Genomic DNA, 26,338 nt, shown 5'->3' with positions numbered 1-26,338 from the left:
ACAGATTAATTTATGATGAACAGACATTTATTTCTTACAGTAATGGAGGTGGGGAAGGCCAAAGTCAAGGTGCCTGCATCTGGTGTCTAGCCCTCTTCTTACTGTGTCATCACATGGCGGAATGTGGGAGGGCAAGAAAGTGAGAGAGAGCAAGAGGTGCTTGAACTCACTTTTATAACAAAACCACTCTCATGATAATGACATTAATCCCTTCAAGAGGGCAGAGTCTTCATGACCTCATTACCTCTCATTAGATATATGGTATCTATATCTATATATACACACACACGTAGAGATAGACAGATACATTATTGCATGGGAGATTAAATATTTAGCACATGAACTTTGTGAGGACACACTGAAACCATAGTAAGAGTCTTCCCTAATTCTAGCCACTGAAATTTTCCTTCCTTTAAACACTAAACTCCAAGAAACTAATCCACATTCAGTATAATTTTTAGCTAACAATTTTTTTAATTAAAAATATTTCATTGCAAAAAATGGTAACAATAGCTAAAACATTTTTAAATGGTATCAGTCCTTTAGCTCACTATTTCCTTTAAGTTAATGGTCAATATTTTATAACTATATATTTTTTCTTATATTTAATGTACATTCACTGAAAATATATGCACACACACATATATATAAAATAATCAAATCAACAATATTCTGTTAACAGAAGAAATAACGAGGTTCGTAATTGGGAAAGGGCTCTATTTCTCATAAAGGCTTGCAGCCTGAGGGTGGCCATTCTGACAGGCTGGAAAGCAGGGCCCCTGGCCATGAGCCAGGAACCCGTGCTTTGAGGCAGGGACAATGGTAACAGGAATTTATACTGCGAGGGATGGCCAAATATACATATTTAATAAGCTATAGGAGAAGTCATGAATATTTACAGAAAGAGAAACATGAGCCTGTGCAATGGAACTTTTTGCCCTTTCACAGGGTCCCTGTTCAGAAATGGCTGCCCTCTACGTCAAAAAGGTGAAACAAGGACACGAAAAACCCTCTCTGCACATGCCCCACGGACTGATGAAAACCACTTCACGGTTGGTGGTCTTTTCTCAGGAAAGAATGCTGGTCTGGCCCTTAGGAAAAAAAGCCTGAAGAACTGTTAGCAAGGGAGGCAGGTAAAATGATGCCAGTCTGACCTCCCATCCTGTCATGGCTGGGAACTAAGTTTTAAGGTTTCTTTGGAGTCCCCTTGCTGAGAGGAGCAGGTACGTTCAGTCAGCAGAGGGGGTTTAGGATTTTGTTGTTAGGAACCCGAGTATAGTCCAAGAGACAGCAGTTACCCTGGGAACAATCCGTCTTACTCTAGTGTTTCAATGGGGCACAATGCATAGCTGGAAAGTAAGTTTAACAGTATGAACATCCCAAATGGAGAACTGGGTTTTATTCCTTCTTTCTAGTCAAATATCTCATATAAATAGTTTTATTAATTTCTCCATGCTGAGTTCTCTCTGCCCATGACTCCTAATGCCTACCATCCTACCTCTCTCCCTACACACTCAAATTACTCAAATATTATATTTACAACATCTGCCGTATCTGCAACCATTGTCCAACTCACGGCAACTTTTCTTTGCCGTATGTTTCTCATTAGTAATTGTTACCAACCTACAGATGGCTATTTTGAAGTTTAAAATGAAAATTACTTTTGTTTTAAAATGTCCACTTACATGTCTTGATCCCAAATAATTTATCTGATCAAGAAAGTTTTCCTTCATGTGCCTACATCTACTATTAAGAAACACTGTTCTGGTTAACAATTTCATATATCCAGATTCAACTAGGGCATTAAGAAAATAAAGTTATATATTATAAATCATTGCAAAAAAAGGAATTAACATGGGCTGTCTTTAAGGAAATAAAATAATTTTATCTCAAGGTAGAAAATATTTTAATAGGGAGCACCCTTTTTTCTTTAGGATACAGGTTTAAATCTTGTATATGTGTGTGTGTGCGCATAAGGAATTTCACTTTTTAGTCAAGGATGATTTTGGTGTTGCCAAAATCAGAGAGAAATATAACAAGAAAAAAGAAAAACTTAAATGAAAGGCAACAAATTGCATTCAAAAGTGGAAGGTGGCACAACTAAATCAGTCTAAATTAATAGAAAAACTCTCTGGTGAAAATATAACTACTTGTCCTTTTCATATGGCCATTTCCTATACAGCAATAACTGAGATCACATTTTAATTAATATGCATTATTACCTAAAGTGAAATTAGAATCAATACTAAGTAAAATATGAAAAGGGAAACAACTAATAAAGCAGAAGAACTCTAGAAGGGTTCTTTTCTTGGAAAAAGTGTTTAGAGATTACACAGCAAAGAGACTTTGGAAGTAGTTACCAATTTCAGATTCAGACCCTTGGACTGGATAAAGAATTAAAGTACCCACATAAAAGACCAAGTAACAGTTATCCCATTGCCTCTCTCTATCCTTCCCCGATGATACACACAGACAGGCACTCACATGCACACACTCACAGGCAGTGTTCAACAAAATGCCAAGAAGTGGGAGGAAATCTTTAGAAAGTTTCCTCTACTTCCTCATTTCAGCAAACCAGCCAATAAATAGGCAGCACCGATCTGAAAAGACCAGCCATGATTAAAGTCCACAACAAAGAAAGGATAAAGAAGCCAAACAACCAACGGTTGGTATTAAAAACCACACTTTTTAAAACTCAAGGCTATCATAACATAGGACCTGAAGGACAGAAAGATCCCAGTGTGCCACCACCCCACCTAATTAGCCAGAACAATTTAACATGTGAGGGCAGACAGGACACAGTTTGACTTACTAGCGAAGACAGCAAAGGTTTTTCCACTGCTCTGGTTACACAGTGAGTCACAGGGCAAGATGAAACAGCAAAGACTGTTCCACATGCAAGGTTGTGAAATGTTTTTTCACGGTTAAAAAGAACGACTGTGCAAAATGATAAGCAAAGGCAATGCCGCTGTAACCCAAACACTAGGAGAACGGGAGTACGGGGAAATCAGCAGCTCATTATTCACACTAGTTTTATTGTGTCTTAATTAAAGTGAGGCTGGATACATAAATTTTTAACATTTTTTGAGACCAGGTGTGTTGGTCTGTTTTGCGTTGCTATAAACAAAATACCTGAGGCTGGTTAATTTATAAAGAAAAGAGGTTTATTCAGCTTATGGTTCTGAAGACTTTGTAAGAAAGATCACACCAGCACCTGCTTCTGGTGAGGGCTTCAGGGAGATTCCAAATCAAGGCAGAAGGCACAGCAGGAGCAGGTGTGTCACATCGTGAGAGAACGAGCAAAATCAGAGAGGGAGGTGGTGGTGCCCGGCTCTTTTAAACACCCAGCTCTCAAGTGAACTAATAAAGTGAGAACTCACTCATCTTGGAGAGGGCACCAAGCCATTCTTGAGGGATCCACCCCCATGACCCAAACACCTCCCACCAGGCCCCACAATTAACACTGGGGATTGAATTTCAACGTGATATTTGGAGGAGCCAAACATCCAAATCACATCACCAGGGTAAGGGAGATTTCTTGTAATTCCTAAAAACTGTTGTTGTACAAAAACAGCAATAAACATGGAGGTGAAAAGGTAGGAAGAGAAGATCATTAATTTTCCTAATGAATAATATTGTACTTATTTTCCCATTTTTATTAATTGTTTTAGTCTCTGAAGATCTTCATGCAGCTCAATTTTAAACAACTCTAACATAAGTTAAAACTCCCATATCTACCTCGCCTTACCTCATTCTACCCCATTACAGTCAGAGAGATTAATTACTACTTATTTTATCACTTAGACCGTAAATTTTCTTAAGGCCAAAAAACATTCCTTAATGCCTTATACACTTTTGTTCTCCCCAAATTCCCAGCATACTGCAAAGTATGAAGTAGCTCAACAAATTGATGCTTTGTAAATAATAAACAATTGAGCCAAGGAACTTGGAAAGGCGTGTCTTACTCATATTTGTATCTCAGGGCATCGCCCTGGGCCAGGCACAGAAGCTGCTGGTTAAAGACTGGAATAGATGAATGAATGATCCTTGTTAACCAACTTGCTTGGAGGAAAAACACTAGTAAATCTTTGAGTATTTAATGAGACTAACAAATTGATATAAAACTCTTCGTTTGCACTGTATTAGAGGCTGGCACAGAAACATTCAGATACAATTCCTGCTCTCCGAACACCCTGTAAGACTGTACGGCTACAGAGAAGCCAGGCAACATGGTGCTGCCACCCATGGGCAGCCAGAACTCCTGGGGACACAACTCCTGGCCTTGCCACCGTGCTAGCTGTGTGACTGTGGACCTGCTATACAGAATGCTTCTTGACTTCATTTTCCTCATATATGAAATGAGAGCACTGGACTCAACTTTCTAAAAGTACAGATACCTTAAAGAAATATTAAATGGGATTCTAAATATATATTCAAAAAAGATAAAAGTGTAGCTTCTTTGGTCAGCTGAAATAAGCATGATGCTTGTGGGAGGCAGAACTGGGTCCCCATCAACTTCCCCCTCTCCCCTCCCTCATCAGTGGGGAACAGAAACCACCAGGGAGGCCCCCGAGATATCTCCCTGGACTCCTAGAGCTCCATGGAACCAGTCAGAAAACCAATGAACTCAAAACTTCTAAGGTCTCTCCAGCTTAACATTCCATGATTCTATCACTGGATTTCCTGTAAGGTTTTAAAATCAACATCAAGATACCTCCCATGCAAGTACTGTATATACATTACCCTACAAATTTTGTAGTAGCATCACCTTTCCTGTAACTATTTTCTAAGCTGTACAATTGTAGGCTTGTCTCTGAAGAAACGCAGTTCCCTGCATTATCATTAATATTCTCTGTACAGCGTTTTTATGGAGCCTTCATTACATATAAGCACTATGATCAGCAGAGGAGGAGACGAGGGACAAATCCAGACATGTATCACTTCCTTAAAGAGCTTACAGCCTAATGGCACATTACTGCAGGTGACTGTGATGGGGAACAGAAACCGATGGTGCCAGCAGATAAAGTAAAATGGATGCTTGAGGGCTGAGATGATTTCTGGTTGGTAAGATCAGGAAAGACTTCAAGGAATGGATGTGATATGACCTGGGCTATAAAGGCCGGTAGGCTTTGAACACGGAAAGATTGCGGGGATACAGGTTCCAAGCAGAGGTCACTTCATGAGCGTGGGCAAAAAAGCAGGAAGCCAAGGGACAAGCACGGGGAACTGCACCTAGGTAGGGGCAGCCTGGTTGAAACGGGGGCTGTGTGAAGACGACAATGGGGAATAAAACGGATTACTGGCAGGATGTGCAAGGCCTAAGTGAAGCTTTACAGCACAGAAGAGCTTTATACAGGTTACAGTAAAGGAGAAAGACAGGAGACAGAGGCTCTCGTTAGGAGGCAAAGAGTATGAATGCCTGGAAAAAAAATTTTAAAAGGCAGGCATGGCAGCAGGAGCAGAGAAGAAAGGCACTGCTTGGAGCCACTTCTGCAGCAGCACGGCGGTGGCGTGGGAGGAGTCAACGATGCAGAGGCTAAAAGCCAGGTAAGTCGGAAAATGCTGGTGTCATTGACAGAAATGGAGAACACACCACAAAGTGTGGAGACAGATGGTGGCACGAGAAGTACCCAGAGCAGGACAATGCGAACAGTGAATTGAAACTTTCGAGAAAGAGGACAGAGCTGTATACGTATTTAGGAAGAATTTTTACAGAGATGGAAGAAGAAGTTTTAAGAATGAATGGGACTGCTGAGAAAGATTATATTGAAAGAAGATAATTCTAAGTGTTGATCGTAGGGAGGCACTAACATAAATGGATAGGAGGAAAATGAGTCAGAGAAAGAGTGGTTGGAGAGGTACAAGGAGAACTGGGAGAACATGGTCTTATAAGTACTTATATCCATGCACACACGTTTATCAAGGAAAAAGCTTAGCTCCTGATCTAAAGGATCACAGAAATTGATATATATCAGTGTTTTCTAAAGCAGCGGTCCCCACCCTTTTTGGTACCAGGGACTATTTTCATAGAAGATAATTTTTCCATGGATGGAGATGGGTAGGAGGGGGATGGTTTTAGGATGATTCAAATGCATTACATTTATTATGCACTTTATTTCTATTATTAACACATTGTAATATATGATGAAATAATTATACCTCTCACCATAGGTTGGGGACCCCTGTTCTAAAGGACACTAGTTTTCATAGATGTTAAAAGGTGCTTTATGATCAATGTAAGATTCAGTGATCTAAAAAGCTGGGGTATTGGCACTTCATTCTCTGTAGAAATTCAAAATGTACATCTGATTGTTAACAAATGAACACGCCAGTAACAGAGAAAACTGTTCAACTTTGTTTAAACTAGAATTTATTCCAAGACTCATGTGACCCATTAACTCTTTTAGTTTTACATTTGTTAGATACAGCAGTGCCCGTTCCATAGGAATTCAGTTTAAGAAACACTGATATATAGTAAAATTCAGAAATTTATAGACTATTACAACTGGAAAGGATATTTGTGGTCATTTCATCCAATTCCTTTATTTTATAGATGAAGAAAGAAAGTTAATTATATGATAAACTACTATAGTACCTTATTCTAATTCTTGATAAAGTATAAGAATGCATTAATAACGTATGTATATGTATAAGCAAATGAGAGACAGAGAGAAAAAAGAAATCAGGGCTTTAAAAGCTATAGCATTAGACATTAACTGAAGGATAACTTACTTTACGTTTAGTGTTTTAGAACATTTCACAGTGTTATCCTGGTGGTTATAAGAGGCTCAAGAATTGCTCCACCTTACTAAAGAGGAAACTGAGGCTTAGAGGTTAACTTGACCAGTGACTTGGCTAGTACAAGAAAGAGCTAGAATTCAACTCAAAATCTATCTGACTCTGAAATCTGGGCTCCTGAACAAGACGCTTTGCTGACTTCACAAGAAGCCCACAGAAGAATCTAGTTCCTGGGTAAACTTCCATCCCTCCACCCTTGGATAAGACCCAAGATATAGCTTTCTTGCATCAAAGTCCAACTACACATAAATATATAATTAAATCTATTGTAACAAATAACAAATGCAACATAAAAAAAATCTAGATTTACAAAACAGGTCCTCAAGAGTATATTTATTTGCCTGGTAGAATAACTTCATAAAAGAATCCTCAAAATATTCTCTCCCCCAGTGTGAATATAATTATTTCATTTTTATTAATTTTCTCTAGAGTACATATTCTGCACAGGTCAGGATATTCCTTTAACATTTCAGCAAGATTCTATCATTCAAAAAAATTTTCTAGGAAACCCAATTTCATTCATGATAAATAAGTCCAAAGAAAAATTATCACCTTGGATTTTAGACCACGAATTCTTAATAATCCCTTGAAATGGGATTTAAATGTCTTTAAATGAGTCTCATCATGTATATACACACAGACACATGAGACATTACATATGTTTGCAAGTATTAAAGTCTTCTAAACTTTGACTCCCTAACTGGAAACAGTACTGTATGACCTTGCAGTTAATAAAGACAATTCAAGAAGTACTGATTTTATTTATTCATTCCAGCATATTATATGTGACATGTAGTTAACTGCTAAAGCATGTTCCCCCAATGTGCACATGAAAGAACAAGATTTATCTCCCAAGTTATGATTCTGTAAACCTGAGTTCGTTGCAGAATGTTATGATAGGCCATATGCTAAAAAAATTATGAATGCTTAGTATCATTAAAAATCAAAAATAAGAATCACATGTAGTTCTCATTACAAAAAAAATTTTGACTTAATTTTTTGATAACTTGATTAAAAATTTAGTAAAGATTCTTCCCTAACAATTTTTTAAAAATTAAATTTTTAACTGCTATGTTGTTAATGAAAGTTTAACTGTTGTTCTACATACAGTTCGGTGTAATTTGTCTGTTAACAGTAGTCCTCAAATTATGTACCTTGAAACACTACATTTTACTGTCAAACAGATTTAGGTAATATTGCAAACTATTCCTCTCTTAGAGATTGACAACATATGTGGGTGTTATGTAAGCTCCTGGAAGTTCTGCAGTTAAAAAAATTATTTTAGATCTAATACGTCACTTCTCAAGCTTATCTACCCACAAAACTTTGTGTGCATGTGTGCTTAGTATCTATCAATGTCCTGGTATGATTAGTATCACAGGAAACAGGACCAGAAAACCATGATCTATGATGATAAGAAAATAATTAAAATACCTGGACGGTACCAAAATCATTTGTATTACATTTTGGAATACAGGAAATTTATCAACAGATTTTCTTTTAAAGACACATTAAAAAGATAATTGATTGCCTACAGGCATAGCAACCGGTTTAAAAGCAGAACAAGAGCATATTGAGTACCAAGAAAAAAACACAGGATACTCATGGTTTACGTAGGTTTTATACAAAGTATGTAAGACACTTGGTGTAAAAGGAGAACTGGCGATGCATATTTAATCCTTCTCTAAGATCACATCCATGGCACAAAGAAAGACTGAGTAGGAAAAAGTGAGTAGTTCATTATTAAAAGGCTGACATCCAGCATACTTACACTGCCCACTCAAGCTTCTCGTTCTTGATTGAGTTGTACAGAGCCTGTAAAGAGAGAAAATAAGATCGAATTATTCTTTTCATTCTAGGTTCCACATCTTGAATTCAGCAAATGATCAGGCAACTCCCATAACCTGGCCGTGAGGGGATGCGCCTGAAACCCCTTGTCAGTTATCCTGTAGGTTCATGGAAAGAGGAGGAACATACAGGTATAATAAAGGCACACAAGGCAAGCAGTGTTTTATGAAACAAAGACTTTCACAAAGTAAAAAATGTCTTTTATAAATAAGACACACAATACCGTGTTACATTTCACCATAGTAAAATATTAGGATATGATAAAAATTAGACAGTGCACTCTATTTCTTATTCAAAAATGGTCATGTAGTTTCACTAATTTGGACATTGGAGTACTCATACCTTTTTCATTAATGGAATAAATACAACTTTTTATGGCAAGTTAATGAGTAATATATACGGTAGAGGGACTAAAGCCAGAGAGGAAAAAGCATCTTAGAATAGTTTCAGAGTTTCTGTACCAATGACTTAAGCAGTTTTTATTGTTTTAACATGGTAATTCTGCTTTACATTTAAGTGAGAATTATACTGGTGTGTATGTGTGGTGGAGGAGCAGATAGAAAGCTTCTTTAGAGCCTTGGAAATAATAATAATACAGTTAGGTCAGAATAAGACTGCCTGACTCTTCCAGCTCTTGCATTACATACAAGGTCCCTACGATCACTTGTTCCACTACAACAACTACCCAAGAAAATGCTACTGTATGTATCTATATTATATATATATGTGTGTGTGTATATATATATATGTGTGTGTATATATATATATATATATATATATATTTATATATTTGAAGAGACAGGTTCTGACTATGTTGCCCAGGCTGGAGTGCAGTAGCTATTCACAGGTGCGATCTGGGCTCAAGCTATCCTTCTGCGTCAGCCTCCTGAGTAGTTGGGCCTACAGGCACAAACCACCTCACCTGGCTTTACTTTTAAATTTTGAATAAGATGTTAAAGAAAACACAAATGCATTTCTAAGATATAAAATCGCAACAGCAAATTATGTTGAACAAAAGAATAACTATATGGTTGATAACTTCATGATGATGTGGGATATTTTTCCTAAAAGAAGGACTTGGACCTATTGGAGCTTGAAGACTTGGCAAAGACTTCTTTTACTTTAAGATGGAAAAAAGGGGAACTGTCTCTTAGTACGTCTCATCCAAGTGTTTATATGCGTGTAAACAAAGACTGCACATCAATAGTGGATTCTCCTTTCAGCAATATGCTTCTGAATTCAGTACAAATGTGTTTAGGTTACAGATTTTATAGTATTTAAGATTCAATATTTGTATCCTTAGCCAGTATCTTGACAGACTGAGGAAGTTCTTTCAGTGTGGAGAATAGGCAATTTAACTATTGAATAATTATGGTAGCTAATAAAAATCAGAACACATTTCATCTTTATCAGAACATGGTGAAGTAATGTGTCCTCAAACACAAAAATGATACAACATCCAATTAAATTATAGGATACATCAAGGCACAAAGATTATGATATAAATTGGATATTCTTTTTGAAGAACTCAAATTTACTAGAGAACTACAACCTATGGTATAGCTGATGTCTCATAAAGCTGAACAGTTATGCAAGTGCAAAAATAATAGAAATCTAACTCAAATTTCAGGGGGCTTTTGCAGAATAAATGCCTTTTAAATGGATTCTATTACTTGTATGAGCCATTTTGAACCCACAAGTCACAGCGGGCTGAGAAACTGCAATTGAAAAGAGACGTATCATTAAAGAGCTTCCTTATATACTATCACATTCAGTATCACCCTAAGTAATTCATGATGTAGCAAAGATTTAAAAAAAAAAAAAAAACCTGTTCATAAAGGTAGACAGTTGAAAATGATATCTAAAATTTTTCTAATACATTCAATTCTGCCCTAGAATAATTTTTTTCAAATGTTTGACCTCAAGGATATTTTGCTTAAAGAGAAATGAAGTTCTATATTTAAAAATTCTTGCTACTCCATCAGCCAGATATCTCATGACAAAAATATATTATAAAAATACCTTGTCAAATTTCACAGACTTGCCATATTGTAGGTCAAGTTCTCTTCCTGTGTGTATAATAAAAAAAGGTTTCTTCTTGTAGCATGCCAAATCTAAAAGGTGCATGTCATTCCTATTCTTTTCAATTGTAAAATTACAAAGGAATTTTCCTGATCCTTTGCAGTGCTTTATGGTGATCCATTATTTTTCTTAATAAAAGGAAGATGCTTTGTGACTGCATCCAACACTTATATACTCTTGTCACAACTTCCTATCCTTTTATTTAGCTTAGCCCAGTTGCGAACTGAATTTCCTTGATTCCTCTGTAACTGTAGCCCAACAGACACCCCTTCCTTCCTCTCCTGCCCTGCTGAGGCACTGTGTCTATCACTTCCACCAGTCCTGTTAATATCTTCAATATATTTGCCCCACTGTTTTTCTGTTGTACCTGGAAACCGATACTCTACAACTCTTGACCAATCTTACTCTGTATTAGTTAAGATTTCTTTTCGTTTCAAATGTCAAAAATACCTCAACTCTAACTACCTTAACGGAAAAAGGGACCTCATAGTTAATGTGGTCAGAAAAGGTATGGCTGGAGCTGGCCTCAGGGATGCAGGAATTTTACTCTCTCCTTTTTCCACCCCAAACATCCCCAAGTCCTTGTTTCTCTACTATGCAAGAGACGCGTCTGCATCAAGCAACACCTATTTGCACCCTTGAGTCTCTCAATAAGAGAAAATAGTTCTTTCTTCCAGCTCCAGTAGGAAAAGGCCCAGGTAAATATTCTCACTGGTGTGGTCTGCTACCCTCTCCTCCCCGGGGATGGATCCACGTGGCTGGGGATGAGGAGCTAGGACTCGGCCGGTCCCTAAGTCAGGGGGCGGGGGTAGCAGTTAATGAGGAGTAGTGCTGACAAAGCCACTAGCATAACGCTTTACAGCCTCCCCAATGCACATGCGACTGATTCAGCACTACTAGAGAAAATTAAACAATACCACAAATTAATGCCACTGAATATTCATCATCTCAAACTTCCGCAGGGCCTTCATTCATGAGCCTCTTCAATTTCTTGCCGTCTTCTCTAAAATCCATCTGCACTGACACCCATTCTTTTACTCCTTTCTGATGGTAAGGGAAGAAACAACAAAATGGAATCTCTGAGCTGAACAGGGACTTAAGAGACTATGGAACAAATGCTTCCTTACATAGGTAAGGAAAATGAAGCCCCATGTTAATTAACTTCTCTCAAGGTCCCGAGGTGTGGGTTTTTTTTTGTTTTTTTTTTTTTTTTTTACAAAGTTTGACCCAGAAACATTTCTCTCCACCTTTACCATCAACTAACTACACTCTGTATTTCTAAGACTAAACCTTACAGCATCCCATATGTGCCTGGACTGAATCAGGGTCCATCTGAAAAGGTAACAAGGCTTGTGCCTATTTCAGAATATATTCAAGTAATGCTCAGCACTGTAATATTCTATTCTTAAAAGATGAGCTTAAACAAGAGCCACTGTTGCTAGGACACATGCTTGAAGTGCCTTTGTCGGGGAGGATGATGGGTTTGCTGCACGGATCCTACACTCTCAGTCCACTTATGACCAAAGCTATTTGCCGTGAGAACGGCTAGAATTGGAGGTGTAGTCCACAGGTCAGGGAAATAATTTATCCATCTGCTGTGGAAGGCTGAATAACAGAACCCCAAAAGATGTCCAGCTCTGGAACCCCTAATATTACCTTATATGGCAAAAACTTCAAAGATGTGAATATGTTACAGAACTTGAGATGGGAAGAGTATCTGGGTGGGCCCTAAATGCACTTGTAAGTGTCTTTACAAAAGAAAGTAGAGGGAGGTTTAAGAAAGACAGAAGCAGAGAAGGCAGCATGAAGAAGAGGAACACAGAAATTGGAGTGACAAGGACAAATGCCAAGGGAGGCTGGCAACCACCAGAGGCCGGAAGAGGCAAGGAACAGACTGATTCTCTCCTAGATGCACCAGAGGGCATACAGCCCTTCTGATACCTTGATTTCAGACTTCTGGCCTCCAAAATTGTGGGAGAATAAATTTCTATTGTTTTAAGGCACCAAGTTTGTGAAAATTTGTTCCGGTAGCCCTGGAAAACTAATATACCGGAGTATAAGTGAAAGGCTGATACCTGAACGAAGAACAATCACATACCCATAGGTTGATTTTCAGAAATATTTCTAGGATCAGTCCCTGGGTAAAACAGTCTTTTATCATAGCGGTCTCGTCTGTAGATATGATGGCACACACCGGTCAGCCAAGGAATTTTAAAAAATATTGATTATAGTACCCTATCCCAGATCTACTGAGTCAGCTCCCTGGATGAGGAAATTGTGCATGAGTATTTCCAGATGCTCCACATGTGACTCTGACATGAAGCCTTGGTTAAAATATCACTGCTCTGTGTGTTAACCAGTCTCTCCTCTAACTGAAATTTCTGCAACTTAACTCAGGAGCTAGGTAACAATCATATACCTCCACTGACACTAAACAGGACAGAATAATTCTTCAAATTTGAAGATCACCATTTTTAAGAATGAGAAAGCAAAGTAAATTGCTTAAATTATAGAGATAAAGGTATTTTGGTCTAAATTTACTTTTAAGTCTTTGTTCCTCACTTTTGATTGCTTCTCAGAGATGATAAAGTACAATTTTATTCAAGGCTTAGCACCGTCATCGTCTGCCCACACATGGCTCTCTGAAGTTTTTCCACATTACCATGCATTGTGTAACCATGGGGCTCTCTCTCCAACACATTTTGTACAGTTGGTGGAATCTGTGTATTTTAGTTCAATCATCTCTACACTCTAATTAATTTTTTTCTCTGTAGTCCCTGAATCATTACGAAAAGTATGGAGGATAACATAGCTTCCACGTTCAGTGAAACTGACAGTGACCACAGAATTTGCACTCGGAAAGAATTATGACACAATCAACACCATGATTACCTTTTTCAAGTGCAATCCTGGCTCATACAGATAGTATTCAGATCAAGCAGACTTTTAAGTGCAGAATTAAATATGCACCACTCTGGCGGTGTCATCAGACAGAGAGCATATTTGAAAAAGACATTGGTTAAAAATTAATGATAAACCTGGTTACCGGATGAATGTCAAAATGGTGAGAAAAACTCAAATACCCTGCAGTGGTCATCAACTTTTATTATTCTCTCTATCCTTTAAAATAATATTGAAAAACTGCATTATCCTTCACTAAAGGAAGCTTCTCCAAAACCAGTATTTGAAAGTGACACTTAGTTTGCCCGCTCTGAACCCCTGGAGGTCTTTATACCTGTGCAACGTATCAAATAAGGCTATGGGGGAGAGTTATTTTATTTTATTTTAAGTGGCAAAAGGCAAATTGTCCAGCAGAGGTGAAAGCAGAGAAACAGCCTGAAGCCTTGAGCATAAGAGAATTCAGAGGTAGATCCACTTTAGGGAGGAGGACATACGGAAGATGATTTTCTGGAAGTTGCTACCCTTTAAATTACCAGTGTCCCCGTGCACACTAGACGGCTTCCATGTGCCCAAGTTCAAAGGGCACTATTTAAAAAGCACGTATATTCACAGGCAAACTTGTCCACATTCATCTCTTTAGATCTCCTTCGGGGAGACAAAGCACGCTTGAATTTGGTTTGTGGTTTTTCACTTCTATAGTCATATGCATTTTTTTTGGATCTAGCCAACACGTAAACAGAGCCAAAATCTACATCCTGGACAATTATCTTAATCTTGTGTTGTGGTGCACTTACAAACCCAGTCAGCAATGGCAAAAATATCTAACCATGAATGAATGAGTGTACCAGCACGAATTCATAATGAACACTAGAAAATTAATCTAAAAACCCTTATCTTATTGAAAGGGAATTCTGAAGTATAATTAATATGTGTAATTCATCATGTAATCAACATTTTTGAGCACATTCTAGAGGCTAGGGAGGCATTATGCTAGGTGCAGATGAATCCATTCTGCCTTCAAGGGGCCTCTTATATACAAACCCTGACTGAGCTTTACCCAGCGGAGAATTAGCTAATGAAATCACTAATATTGTACTTGCTACTTACAATGTGCACGACACTTTCACACACAGTATCCAGTGTATGGCAGTATGTTATGTATTTACTTCCGAGAAAAATTTAGTAGATGAGAAAAGAGACCTAACCTCAGGAGCTAAGCACTGGAGGCAGGTAGGTGGGGCACCTGACTGTCACCAACGTGCCCATTTAAGACAAGTCACTGAATCTGCCTGGCCGGCATGTTCTTCCCTGGCCATATGACAGGGTTGTGTAAAGTCATCATTCTTGGTCCCCTTCCAGATCTACCCTTTTATGATGCTACTAGAAAAAGACCTGAGAGATAACACATGGCCAAACTCCTAGACTAGTTCTTTCCCTAGTCTCTGCTTCCTTTCCCTGTGGCCCCCACCAATTTTTTTTTGTCATAGATACTGATTAGGAGCATCACTACCTGCTGCCAAATCCCAAGCATGGCTCTTAATAAAGTAATGAATGTGTATTTTACAAGCATGCATAAATGAGCAGGAACAGGCAGAGGGAGCAGGAGCTGGAGCCAGAGAGAAATGATTCTCTGAGAAGGTGAGGGTGGCACTTGGGACTTCTAAGGCCTCTTGTCAAATGTACCTTCCTGAGCTAAAATAGTCTGAACCACCATTCCTTCATTATTCCTGAAAACAATACTAAATAAACGCCACAGGCTATCATGGGCAGCTCCGAAGGTGCACAAAAACAAACTTGAAAGAATGAAAATGGAACTGGTGGTTATCCTTTGGACTAACGCAATACTCCAAACTTTTTCTAATGTATGTGTGCATTCACTCATTCTTCATTCATTCATTCATTTATTTTGGGGGTGGACATAATCAAGAAGATGCATTTATATAGAGCACATTCCTCCTAAAGTGCTTTTTTTCACCTTAAGATTAATTTCCATTTGACTGGCTGCTGTGTCTAAAGCAAAGTGTCTTAAATATGTGAGTACAAATAACACTATTCCAAATGTAAACAGAACTTTAAATACTCAGCCACCAAGTTCCTTGTTGAGCAGAAGTTTTAAGTGCAGGCATATCTTGTTTTATTGTACTTCACAGATACTGTGTGTGCCTTTGTCCCCCAACCACTAGATCACCAGGGAATAGACACCATACTTTTTAAAAGTTGAAGATTTGTGGCAACCCTTTGCCAAGCCAGTCTACGAGCACCATTTTTCCAACAGCCTGTGCTCACTTCATCTCTCTCTGTCACATTCTGGTACTTCTCACAATATTTCAAACTTTTTCATAATTATTTTATTTGTCATGGTGATCTGTGAGCTGTGATTTCTGATGTTACTGTTGTAATTGTTTCGGGGCGCCACAAACCATACCCATATAAGATGGTGAATTTACTAAGTGTTGTGTGTGTTCTGACTGCCCCACCAACCAGTGGCAGTCCCCTGTCTCTCTCTCTCTCCTCAGGCCTCCCTATTCCCTCAGACACCACCATATTGCCACTAGGCCAGTTAATAACCCTACAATGGCCTTAGAGTGTTCAAGTGAAAGGAAGAGTCTCACGGCTCTGATTTTAAATCAAAAGCTAGAAGTAAGCTCAGTGAGGAAGGCATGTCAAAAGCCAAGACAGGCTGAAAGCTAGGCCTCTTGTGCCAAATGGTTAGCCTAGTTGTGACTGCCAAGGTGAAGTGCCTGAAGGACATTAGAAGTGCTACTCCAGTCTACACACGAATGACAAGAAAGCGAAACAGCCTTATTGCTGATACGGAACAAATTTGAGTGGTCTGGATAAAAAGATCAAACCAGCCAGAATATTCCCTTAAGAAAAAACTTAATCCAGAGAAAGGCCCCAACTCTCTGAATTCTATGAAGGCTGACAGAGATGAGGAAGCTACAGAAGTTGGAAGCTAGCAGAGGCTGGATCATGAGGTTCAAGGAAAGCAGCCATCTGCCTAACATAAAAGTGCAAGGAGAAGCACAGCAAGTGCTGATGCAGAAGCTGCAGCAAGTTATCCAGAAGATCTCTAAGAGCTAAGTGATTTTCAATGTAGATGTAACAGCCTGCTACTGGAAGAAGATGCCATCTAGGACTTAAAGCTTGACAGGAGAAGTCAATGCCTGGCTTCAAAGCTTGAAAGGACAGGCTCTCTTGTTAGGAGCAGCTAATGGAGCCAGTGACTTCAAGTTGAAGGCAGTGCTCAATTACCATTCTGAAAACCCTAGGGCACTTCAGAATTATGCTGAATCTACTCTGGCTGTGCTCTATAAATGGAACAACAAACCTGGATGACGGCACATCCGTGGACAGTGTGGTTTACTGAACATTTTAGGCCCACTATTGAGACCTACTGCTTAGAGAAAAAGATTCTTTTCAAAATATTATTGCATATTGACAATGGACTTAGTTAACCAAGAGTTTTGGTGGAGATGTACAAGATGAATGTTATTTTCATGTCTGCTAACACAACATCCACTCTGCAGCCCACGGATCAAGGAGTAATTCTGCCTTTCCAATCTTCCTATTTAAGAAATACATTTTGTAAGGCTATGGTTACCATAGGTAGTGATTCCTCTGATGGATCCGGTCAAAGTCAATTGAAAACCTTCTGAAAAGGGTTCACATTAAAGATGCCATTAACAATGCTCGAGATTCACGGGAGCAGGTCAAAGTACCAACAGGAACAAGATGTTTAGAAGAAGGTGATTCTAACCTTTCATGGATGACTTTGAGGGCTTCAGGATTTCTGTGGAGGAAGTAACTGCAGATGAGGTGGAAGTAGCAAGAGAACTAGAATTAGGAGTGGGGCCTGAAAGTGTGACTGAAGTGCTGCAATCTCATGGTAACACTTCAGTGGAGTCACTTCTTACGGAGAAGCAAAGGAAGTGGTTTCCTGACATGGAATCTACTTCTAGTCAAGATGCTGTGAACATTGCTGTAATTATGACAAAGGATTTACAATACTCCACAAACTTTGTTGATAAAGTGGTAGCAGCGTTTGGGAGGACTGACTCCAATTTTCAAAGAAGCCCTACAGTGGTTAAAATGCTATCAAACAGCATTACATACTACAGAGAAATCTTTCAGGAAAGGAAAAGTCAGTCGATGCGGCAAACTCATTGTTGTCTTATTTGCAGAAATTGCCACAGCCACCCAATCGTCAGCAAATATGACCCTGATCAGTCAGCAGCCATCACCATCGAGGCAAGACCTTCCACCAGCAAAAAGACTATGACTTGCTGAAGATTCAGATGACTGTCAGCATTTTCTAGAAATAAAGGATTTTTAAATTAATCTATGTACATTTTTTAGACATAATGCTATTGCACACTATATAGACTACAGTGTAAACATAACTTTTATATGCACTAGGAAACCAAAAAATCTGTGCGAGTTACTTTATATTTATATTTATTTATATTTGCTTTATTGCTGTGGTCTAGAACTAAAACTGCAATCTCTGAGTTATCCCTTTATAAAAAAATTTTCCCCTTGTTAAAAAGCTCTAAACATTTCCTAATGAATCAGTTTGAACATCAAGTCCAAATGCTGGTTCAGCACCAAAAAACAGACTAAGAGTTGTAACTCAAAAATCTACAGGAGTTGGCAGGTAACATGAATAAGGAAGGCCAGGCAGAGACTGGGCATTTGGATAAAGTTCCATGTAGAGGAAAAGCTAATACCAGGTGTAGCCTGATTTCAACCAGGTGAGAATGTACCTTTACTACCGCTAGTTACTATTATTTTTTGGAAGTAGTTGGAAGTCCACATTATTCAAGACTGAGAAATTTTCAAGTATGGCAACAAAAAATAGCAATTAAAACTACTGTGGGCCAAACACATCTATTGTCCAACCTGACACCAATTTTGAAACTCTGATTAGAATGATGTGATTAGAAAATTGTAGTGAGGAAACAGCAAGCATCACTGAGTAAATCTCGGTTTATGATTTAAACTTCTGAATATTTTGTTTCACCTGATATTTTTGATTTTGTGATGATGTTTTGGCCATTTCACAATAGCTGATAATCTATTGATAATAATGTAACTATTAACAAGGATGCATTCATTATGTGAGACACTGCTAAGAGCTTTACTTTCACTTAATGCCAATGAACCCTCACAGCAACTATACGAGAGAACTATTATCCTTTCCATTTTAGAAATGACGTAACTAATGCTTATAAAGGGTAAATGGCTTGCCAAAGGTCATATGGCAGAGCTGGGGATCTGAAGACAGGCTTGTCCTAGGCCAAAGTCCATGCTTTAAAGTGCCCTAATCATGACACAATACTGACAGCATATTTATGTTATTTATATACACGTACGTGTATATGTATATATATATGCACATGTTAAATCAATATAGATTATCAGAGATAAATTTTGCAACTCTGATAAATACCTTGTTGAAAAAACTTACTAAAATCAGAATTAATGAAATTAAAAACAAAGAATACTATCCATATTAATTAATACATTTCTTAGCCTTTTAAACTTTGTTATATCAGTGCAGGACCTGTTATTAATTTATCTAAAAATAATGCTTTCGTAGGGAAAGATATCCATGATCCTAAATTCACAGTTAAGAAAACACTTATGGTCACAATATACATGAATTGATGGTCAATAGTTCAAATTCTCTTTCAACATGTTGAATCTTTATCATCTGTCTGCTCCAACTGCCTACATGGCATACCTTGCTCAATTCATCTGTATTTTATTACTCTATGGACCAATGATCACAAGTATTTTATCATAACCTATGCTGATATACCAAATGAAATTACTTTTATAACTACTAATGCTAATCCACTAGGGATATGTTTGAGACTCCCAGTGGAGCCTGAAACCATGGATGGTACCACATCCTATAGATTCTATGCTCTTTCCTATACATACATACCTATGACAAAGTTTAATTTATAAATTAGGCACAGTAAGATATTAACAATAACTAATAATAGAACAATTATAACAATATAATAGCATTACTACTCTTGCGCTTTGGGGCCATTAAGTAAAACAAGGGAGACTCGAAGGCCAGCACTGCAGCGCCGCAGCACATCTGATATCCTGGAGGGGCTACTGTGTGAGTAATGGTCAGGGAGCACGGACAGCACAGACATGTCGGACAATCAGATGGTTCGTGTCCCAGGTGGGATGGAGATTTCATCACGCTACTCAGAACAGTGGGTAATTTAAAACTTACGAGTTATTTATTTCTAGAATTTTCTATGTAGTATTTTTGGATGCAGTTGACTGTAGGCGACTGAACTTGTAACTGAAACTGTGGAAAGTGAAACCATGGATGGGGGGATACTGTAAGAGTACAGTATATAGTACAGGTATCCATAGAGGATGGTATTAAGTATTTTATAACTACTAGACTGGAACTCATAATTATAAAATGAACAGTATAACAGTTGTAATACTTGTAACAGTATAAATAAATCTTCTCTTAACACCATCCATTCAATCCTATGTTCAGTCAGTTACTACCTGCCAGATACTAATTAGGCACCAGGATCCAGGGTGCACAATGCATAGACCTTAGATTTTAGTGGGGTGGAACTAGACAACAAAGATGATGACAAACAGATGATGATAATTCTGTCATTTTCTGGTGGGCTACCAGAGAATTATCACGAGGTGATTAAAATCAGGTAATTCAAAAGAGTAGCTTTGGGATGGATGGTCAGAGAAAGCCTCTGTGAGCCGTCAGTGGCAGGGAGCAGGGAGCAGGGTGCACAGGTGAGGGGAGAGGGGAGCGGGGAGCAGCTCCTAGGCATGGCCGGAGCACGGTGGGCCCTGGGTGTGGTGGATGACTAGCACAAACAGGGGAGCTGGGCCCAGGGGGCTTTTTAAGTAGAACCAGTCAAAGGTTTATTTTGTGCAAGCCGGGCAGCCTGCTACAATTCAAGTTTTTAAAGGTGTGAAGAAAGGACTGGAAGAGAGCCAGGGAAACAGCAGTGAGCCTGGTGGTGCCCGGGCGACAGGTGAGGCGATCTGGCTGGGGTAATGGCAGTGGCAGATTTGGGGTGTGTCATATTATCTTCCTAAACTATGGGAGAATGGTGGCCCATGTTTGCATACCTCAATCGCAAATAAACTGTGTAGACAAACAGATTCAACAGTAGCACCAGAAATATAGTGTTACGCATGCATATTTACAGTCATTTAAGCCACTAAGCAGGAGGTCAATATTATATTAAGATATATTGTTAAAGGAAAAAAGTAAGGTGCAAAACAGTTGTTATGGTATGCTCCCATTTTTTTGGGGGGTGGAATACGTCTATCTGGTCACCAAGACAACGTTTCTGAAAGGATACACAAAACACCACTGACAATGACTGCCTCTGGGGAAAGCAACTGTGGGAAAACTGGGTGGGAGACAGAACTTTCAATGTATAAACTTCTGTACTACTTGAATGTTTACCAGACCACGTACACATCACTTCCTTCAACTAAAAATATAGATGACACTAGATTTTATACTCCTTGCAGATGAGATCAAGTCTTCTGTCTCCCTTTAGACTCCACAGTGCCTCATAAATTATCTTTACCACAGCAAGTGTTTTTAAAAAAAGTCTGTTGATAAGATAAGGACCTGAGTGATGACAATGGTGGTGTATCACAATTAGGACGGAAGGCAGCCAATGTAGGAAAAAAGAACAGTGGACTCAAAATCAGTAGACTTGGATTCAAAGCTGTCTCTACAACCTATGAAGTCAGTACATTACTCCACTTCACTGGTCTAGAAGCTGGAGATTAAAAGATTATTACCTGCTTTAGGTTGTAGGTTGCAAGAGCAAATACAGGATGCCCAGTCAAATTTGAACTTCAGATAAATAGTGAATGATTTTTTTTTTAGCGTAAGTATGCACCCAAATTTTGCATGAGACACACTAAAAATTATTTATCTAATATTAAAATTTGTCTGAGTGTTCTGTGTTTTTATTTGCTAAATGTGGCAACTTTATGCCAGTAACATCTCAAAGATATGACTGATTCCAGAACCGATATTTTATTCACTATTTTACACTTTTGTTGTGTGTTTCCCAGAATGGGCTTGCCATGACTATGTCAAAACCCTCCTGGGAAGAGGATATGTTTCTCTGAAGAAGAGGTATTTTCACTGAACTTAGTGAAATATAAATGGAAAGACAGCAACATATATTATGAAAGCACCTTCATCTTTCCTTAACCCAGTGTAGACATTAAAAACAAGTGTCCAAAAACATTATGTAGATGTGATTAAATGTAGAAATCCTTAGAGTTTATGCGATTATAGTCTTAGCAAATCACCTTCTTCCTTATAAAATGAGTTAAAGGTTAACTTCCAGAATATTCTACAGCATATGTAACTGTTCTCTGATCTGTGTAAGTACCGTGATTTCCAAATTCATTGTTCATAGTCATCTCCTCATTTTGTTTTTAACTCTTATGCTCTGATCCTCTGAAACTGTAATTTATTTATTCATCAAAAGCTTGTCTAGATTTGGACAGCTAAACCATGCCAATGAAAAATATAATCATGACCAATATCTTCAAAGAAGATTCTGAATAGTATTTGCTGTAATCTGTTGTTAGATCCCTCTTGTTGGTAAACCTTAATTATTGGGAAGTAGCAGGCATGAACCATAATAAAGAATGGTTGATAATCTGAGAACATAAGGAAAACATAAATTTCAAGTGACCTTGTAAATTACATGCAGTATTTTTTAAATACCTGAGAAAAATGATCAATTATATTTAATGACTATGGACATAGGAAGTTAACATGCCCAGTTAAAAAAAACCTGTTTGTTGGGTAACAAGCAGAGCCCTTTTTAATAAATGGCTTGTAAAAAAACAATCCCTGGGGTACACTGACATTTAGAGAGAACAAAGGCCAGGTCTGGCATTTGTTCCCTGTCATTTCCATGCATTAGACAAAGCAATGAAGACAAACCAAATGGAAATAGACTTTATCCAAAACAATCAATACAGCCAAATTAAATAATCTAATCCAGTGGATACTAGGCTTTCAAATTTCATAAAGAGGAAAATTGTCAAAAAAAGTGTTGGGAACTACATAGAATTGCCAGTTTTTCATTTTGCTAAGTTAGAAAATAAATTAAAAACACAAAACACTAACTACTGTCACTATCAGTCCATAAAAATAAGTAGCATGGACAGTCTCAGAATAAAGAAGTGTTTCTCAAGAAAGAACCAGTCTTCCAGTAATATTTCGCTACAGACTGAAAACTTTGACAGCAGAACATGGTCTAGTCTGATAACTGCTACAGTATAAAGTCTTGGAAAAAAAGTCATTTTTTTTTAAAGAAGCGTTTATTATCTGGTATTTGTTAAACACAAAGTTAATTAAGATAAACATTGGAAATTATTCAAATCTCTTATATACCTATGCATGCTACTTACTTTCCTTCCTATTTAAAACTTTTCTCAAGGCAATACTTGTATATCATTTACATAATTGAAATTAGTAACAGGTACCTAATGAAAATAACAATCTCTTAACTTCATCTCTGATTCTTCTTGCCCAAAGGTAACCTCTTTTGACTCCTTTTTGGTTTTTCTATTTTTGAGACGAACTATTCACTTTCAACTGTGGAACTCTGAAAAAAGAGCATTTATTTAGCTCTCTTATTGCACGCACGTACGTAGGTACGCGCAAACACACACACACACACACACACTACCCTACTCTCTTCTTCTCCCTGCTCCTAGTCGTTCTATCAAAATTATATCACAATCACAATTTGAGGCCCATCAATTTTCAGTGCCTATGTTATTATGACTATGTAGATATACTTCACAACTGAGTTACGTGGTACACTATGCTACATTTCCTTTTTGTAAGCTTTTGTTTTCCCTGGAGTTAATCATCACTTCATTTTGTTGTTTACACTTTGTTTTCTATTTATCTCTAATTCAACTCCACTCTCTCCAACAGGCACTCTATCAGTGACTCGGGGAAGCCTGGCTCTGGGAATCCTCTCTGCTCCCACTCCCATCTCACCTGGCTGGTTTCTATCTCCTGCACAGCTGCTGTCCCAGGGCTTTCCTTCCCCATCACCCTGGGGACTCCCTCTCCCTCTCCGCTATTCCGTTTCCTGTTACTGGATGCCATGCCTTCTCTTTAACTGCAAGTAACTGAGAAAAAGTAAAGGGGGGTGGTGGGGAGGAGAGAGGGAAGAGACTCCCTGTTGTGAAGTGTTTATACTTCTCACTTAATCCTGTTATTTTCAATGTGGGGATCTCACTGCAGGGCCTCAATTGAGCCTGATTTCCTAGGTCCAAAGCCTCCGTGTTAAAGTCACCAGCGAGCAGGGGGGAAAGTGGCGGTGGAGGGGCAGCTGGCTACACAAAGCATGAGAGGGCACTTTCCAATTTAGAGGCTTGAAAGGGATCGTCCCATTTTGAACCCTGCCCTCAGAGGCAGCCAGCGCCCCGCCCTATTCCTGGGCCTTTCCTCTGTTCTGTGGAGCAAATCACTTTGCTTCCTTTCCTGGCTCCCAGGTCTGCAGGCACGTGGGGTGGGGATTCGAGCTTTCTCCAGGGTGCTACAACAGTTAACGAAGAGTCTATCTGCTTCCCATCTTTCAAATGTTGTTGACATCTTGAGGGCATCCTCCTCATTCTCAGGGTCCTTAAAGACCTATGAGTTCTGTTATCTTAGTGAAATTTATGTGGGCTTAGATAAAAGCACATCGTTACCTTAAACTCTAAGTTTAAGAGTTAAGTTTTTGCTATAGATAAATACCACTTAATCATGGCTATGGCAGTGGTCCTCAACCTTTTTGGCACCAGGGACTGGTTTCATGGAAGACAATTTTTCTATGGATTGGGGGGTGGGGGTGGTATGGAGTTCAGGCAGTGACATGCCACCCAGTTCCTAGCAGGCCACGAACCAGTTCCAGTCCGTGTGTGTGTGTGTGTGTGTGTGTGTGTAGGCAAGGGCAGGTGGGGACCCAGGACTCAAAGGGATCATAGCAGGGGGTTGACGAGATACACAAAAATCCCCTCAAAACACTGCCCAGTCATAATAAAAGTATTCTGGGGAGCCTTTCCATTCTACCTTTTTTATTGTTCTTTCTTTCTTTTCTCTGCTCCTCCTGATCTGCAGGAAAATTTTACTGTTTTTAACAAAGTGTACTGAGGAAGAGAAGTGTCATTTATCAATATAAATCAGCTGGTACTTTTATCTGTCCCTCTAAGTGACAATAAAGAGCTTCTTCTCACTTTCCTGTATCTTGTATGTCTACTAGGTCTCGTTAGGTGGGACCCCAACCCTTCAGGTTTATTTATGCTGGGAGCTGTTAGAAGAAAACTGTAATGACAAGTTCAATGGGAACGAATTCCCTTGTCAGGAGCTGCTGGGGCCCCGGATCTACAGAAGGCCTTGCTGCCTGCTGTGAACACCTTGGCCTGCTCCAGCAGACTTCTGAGGTGTAGAGGTGCAGATGATGCCACCAAATTGCACCTGAGTGCAAGATGGAGCTTAGACTGTCTGGGATGGCTATGTAATTTTATTTGGCTTCCTGGAAACACACACACACACTTGGCTCGCCCTTTGAATCTGGCAATAGTGAGTATACTGGTGTCTCCAGTAGGTTGGGTGGCGTTTCACGTTGTAAAACTTAACTGCAGGCTACAGCCAACAGCATGTGGTGAGAGGAGTTAGGGTGAGAGGGCCTCAGCCAGCAGTATCAGAAAAACTTGGGTGTGAAGCATTCCAAAGAATCTACCTAGAAAAACAAATTTCATTGAAATCAGGTGATCTGTGTGCCCACAGGGGTACATTAAATGTTGTACCAGCAGAACACAGTAGACTGGATTTTAAACAAGAAATGAAAAAGTCATCTGCTTGAATGATAAAGCAAAGCCCAAAAATCTTAATTAAAATGGGAAACAGAAGAGTAACATCCATCTTGAACTACTGAGGAGGAAGCCACATTGCTCAACTCCTCACAGTTTCTGCATCACTGCGAGTAAATAAAAAATGTTTCCAAAAATCTGTTAGACTGTAAGCTGAATGCAAACCCTGAACTCTAAACCAGGCATAACCTAGCAACAGGTCGAGCTAAAGGAAAGGCATCATCCTGGAAAATGCGCGACACCCGGTCATCACACATATTCCCACACTTGAGCCCTGACGGTTAATTTCAGGTTGTCACGATGCTACTCAACCCCCTAAATCTTCAACGATTACTATTTTTAAAAAGTATTTTTTTCTCTCCCTTAACTCCTATCAATATTTCATAGATTCTTCTATTTCCCTCCTCTTGATTCTGGCAAGGGTATTATACCAGCTTGCAAGAGATGGGGCTCAGAAAACAGTACCCCAAAATGAAGGCCTCAGATGCAAAAGTTCTTCTCTAACCTTCCCTTGTCCCGTTCTTCCCTGAGGCTAGACATGGAAACCAGAATCCCTCTTCCCCAAGGCAGGTCATAAAAGCCAGAACCCCTTTGCCCAAAAGCCAGCCGTAAAACCTAAAATTATTCCACATAAAAACTATCCATAAAGAAGTTATGTGACCTACCTGAATGACTGTAGGTCATAAGACTCTCATTCCAGAAAGGGCCCTGCCCCACACCCTGAAGGAAGGAATGCTGCCCAGAGAGGCCAAGAAGAATGTGGACACACAGGCCTTGC

The 26,338-nt window shown here is 38.9% G+C and overlaps 1 protein-coding gene across 5 annotated transcripts in view; it reads right to left on the bottom strand.

Moving 5' to 3' along the window:
- PSD3 (pleckstrin and Sec7 domain containing 3) overlaps window positions 1-26,338 on the bottom strand; it is a 435,489-nt gene that overhangs the window by 84,540 nt on the left and 324,611 nt on the right. For all 5 annotated transcript variants that reach the window (XM_069484898.1, XM_069484899.1, XM_069484902.1 and 2 more), the window contains one exon: window positions 8,570-8,613. In XM_069484898.1, the coding sequence (XP_069340999.1) occupies window positions 8,570-8,613 (44 nt within the window). The remainder of the gene's footprint in view (window positions 1-8,569; window positions 8,614-26,338) is intronic.

The sequence above is a fragment of the Eulemur rufifrons genome, chromosome 12 (genome assembly GCF_041146395.1).
Source record: "Eulemur rufifrons isolate Redbay chromosome 12, OSU_ERuf_1, whole genome shotgun sequence".
NCBI classification, from domain to species: domain Eukaryota; kingdom Metazoa; phylum Chordata; class Mammalia; order Primates; family Lemuridae; genus Eulemur; species Eulemur rufifrons.
The sequence above is the reverse complement of the archived record's forward strand: the minus strand, read 5'-3'. Positions and strand labels throughout refer to the sequence as shown.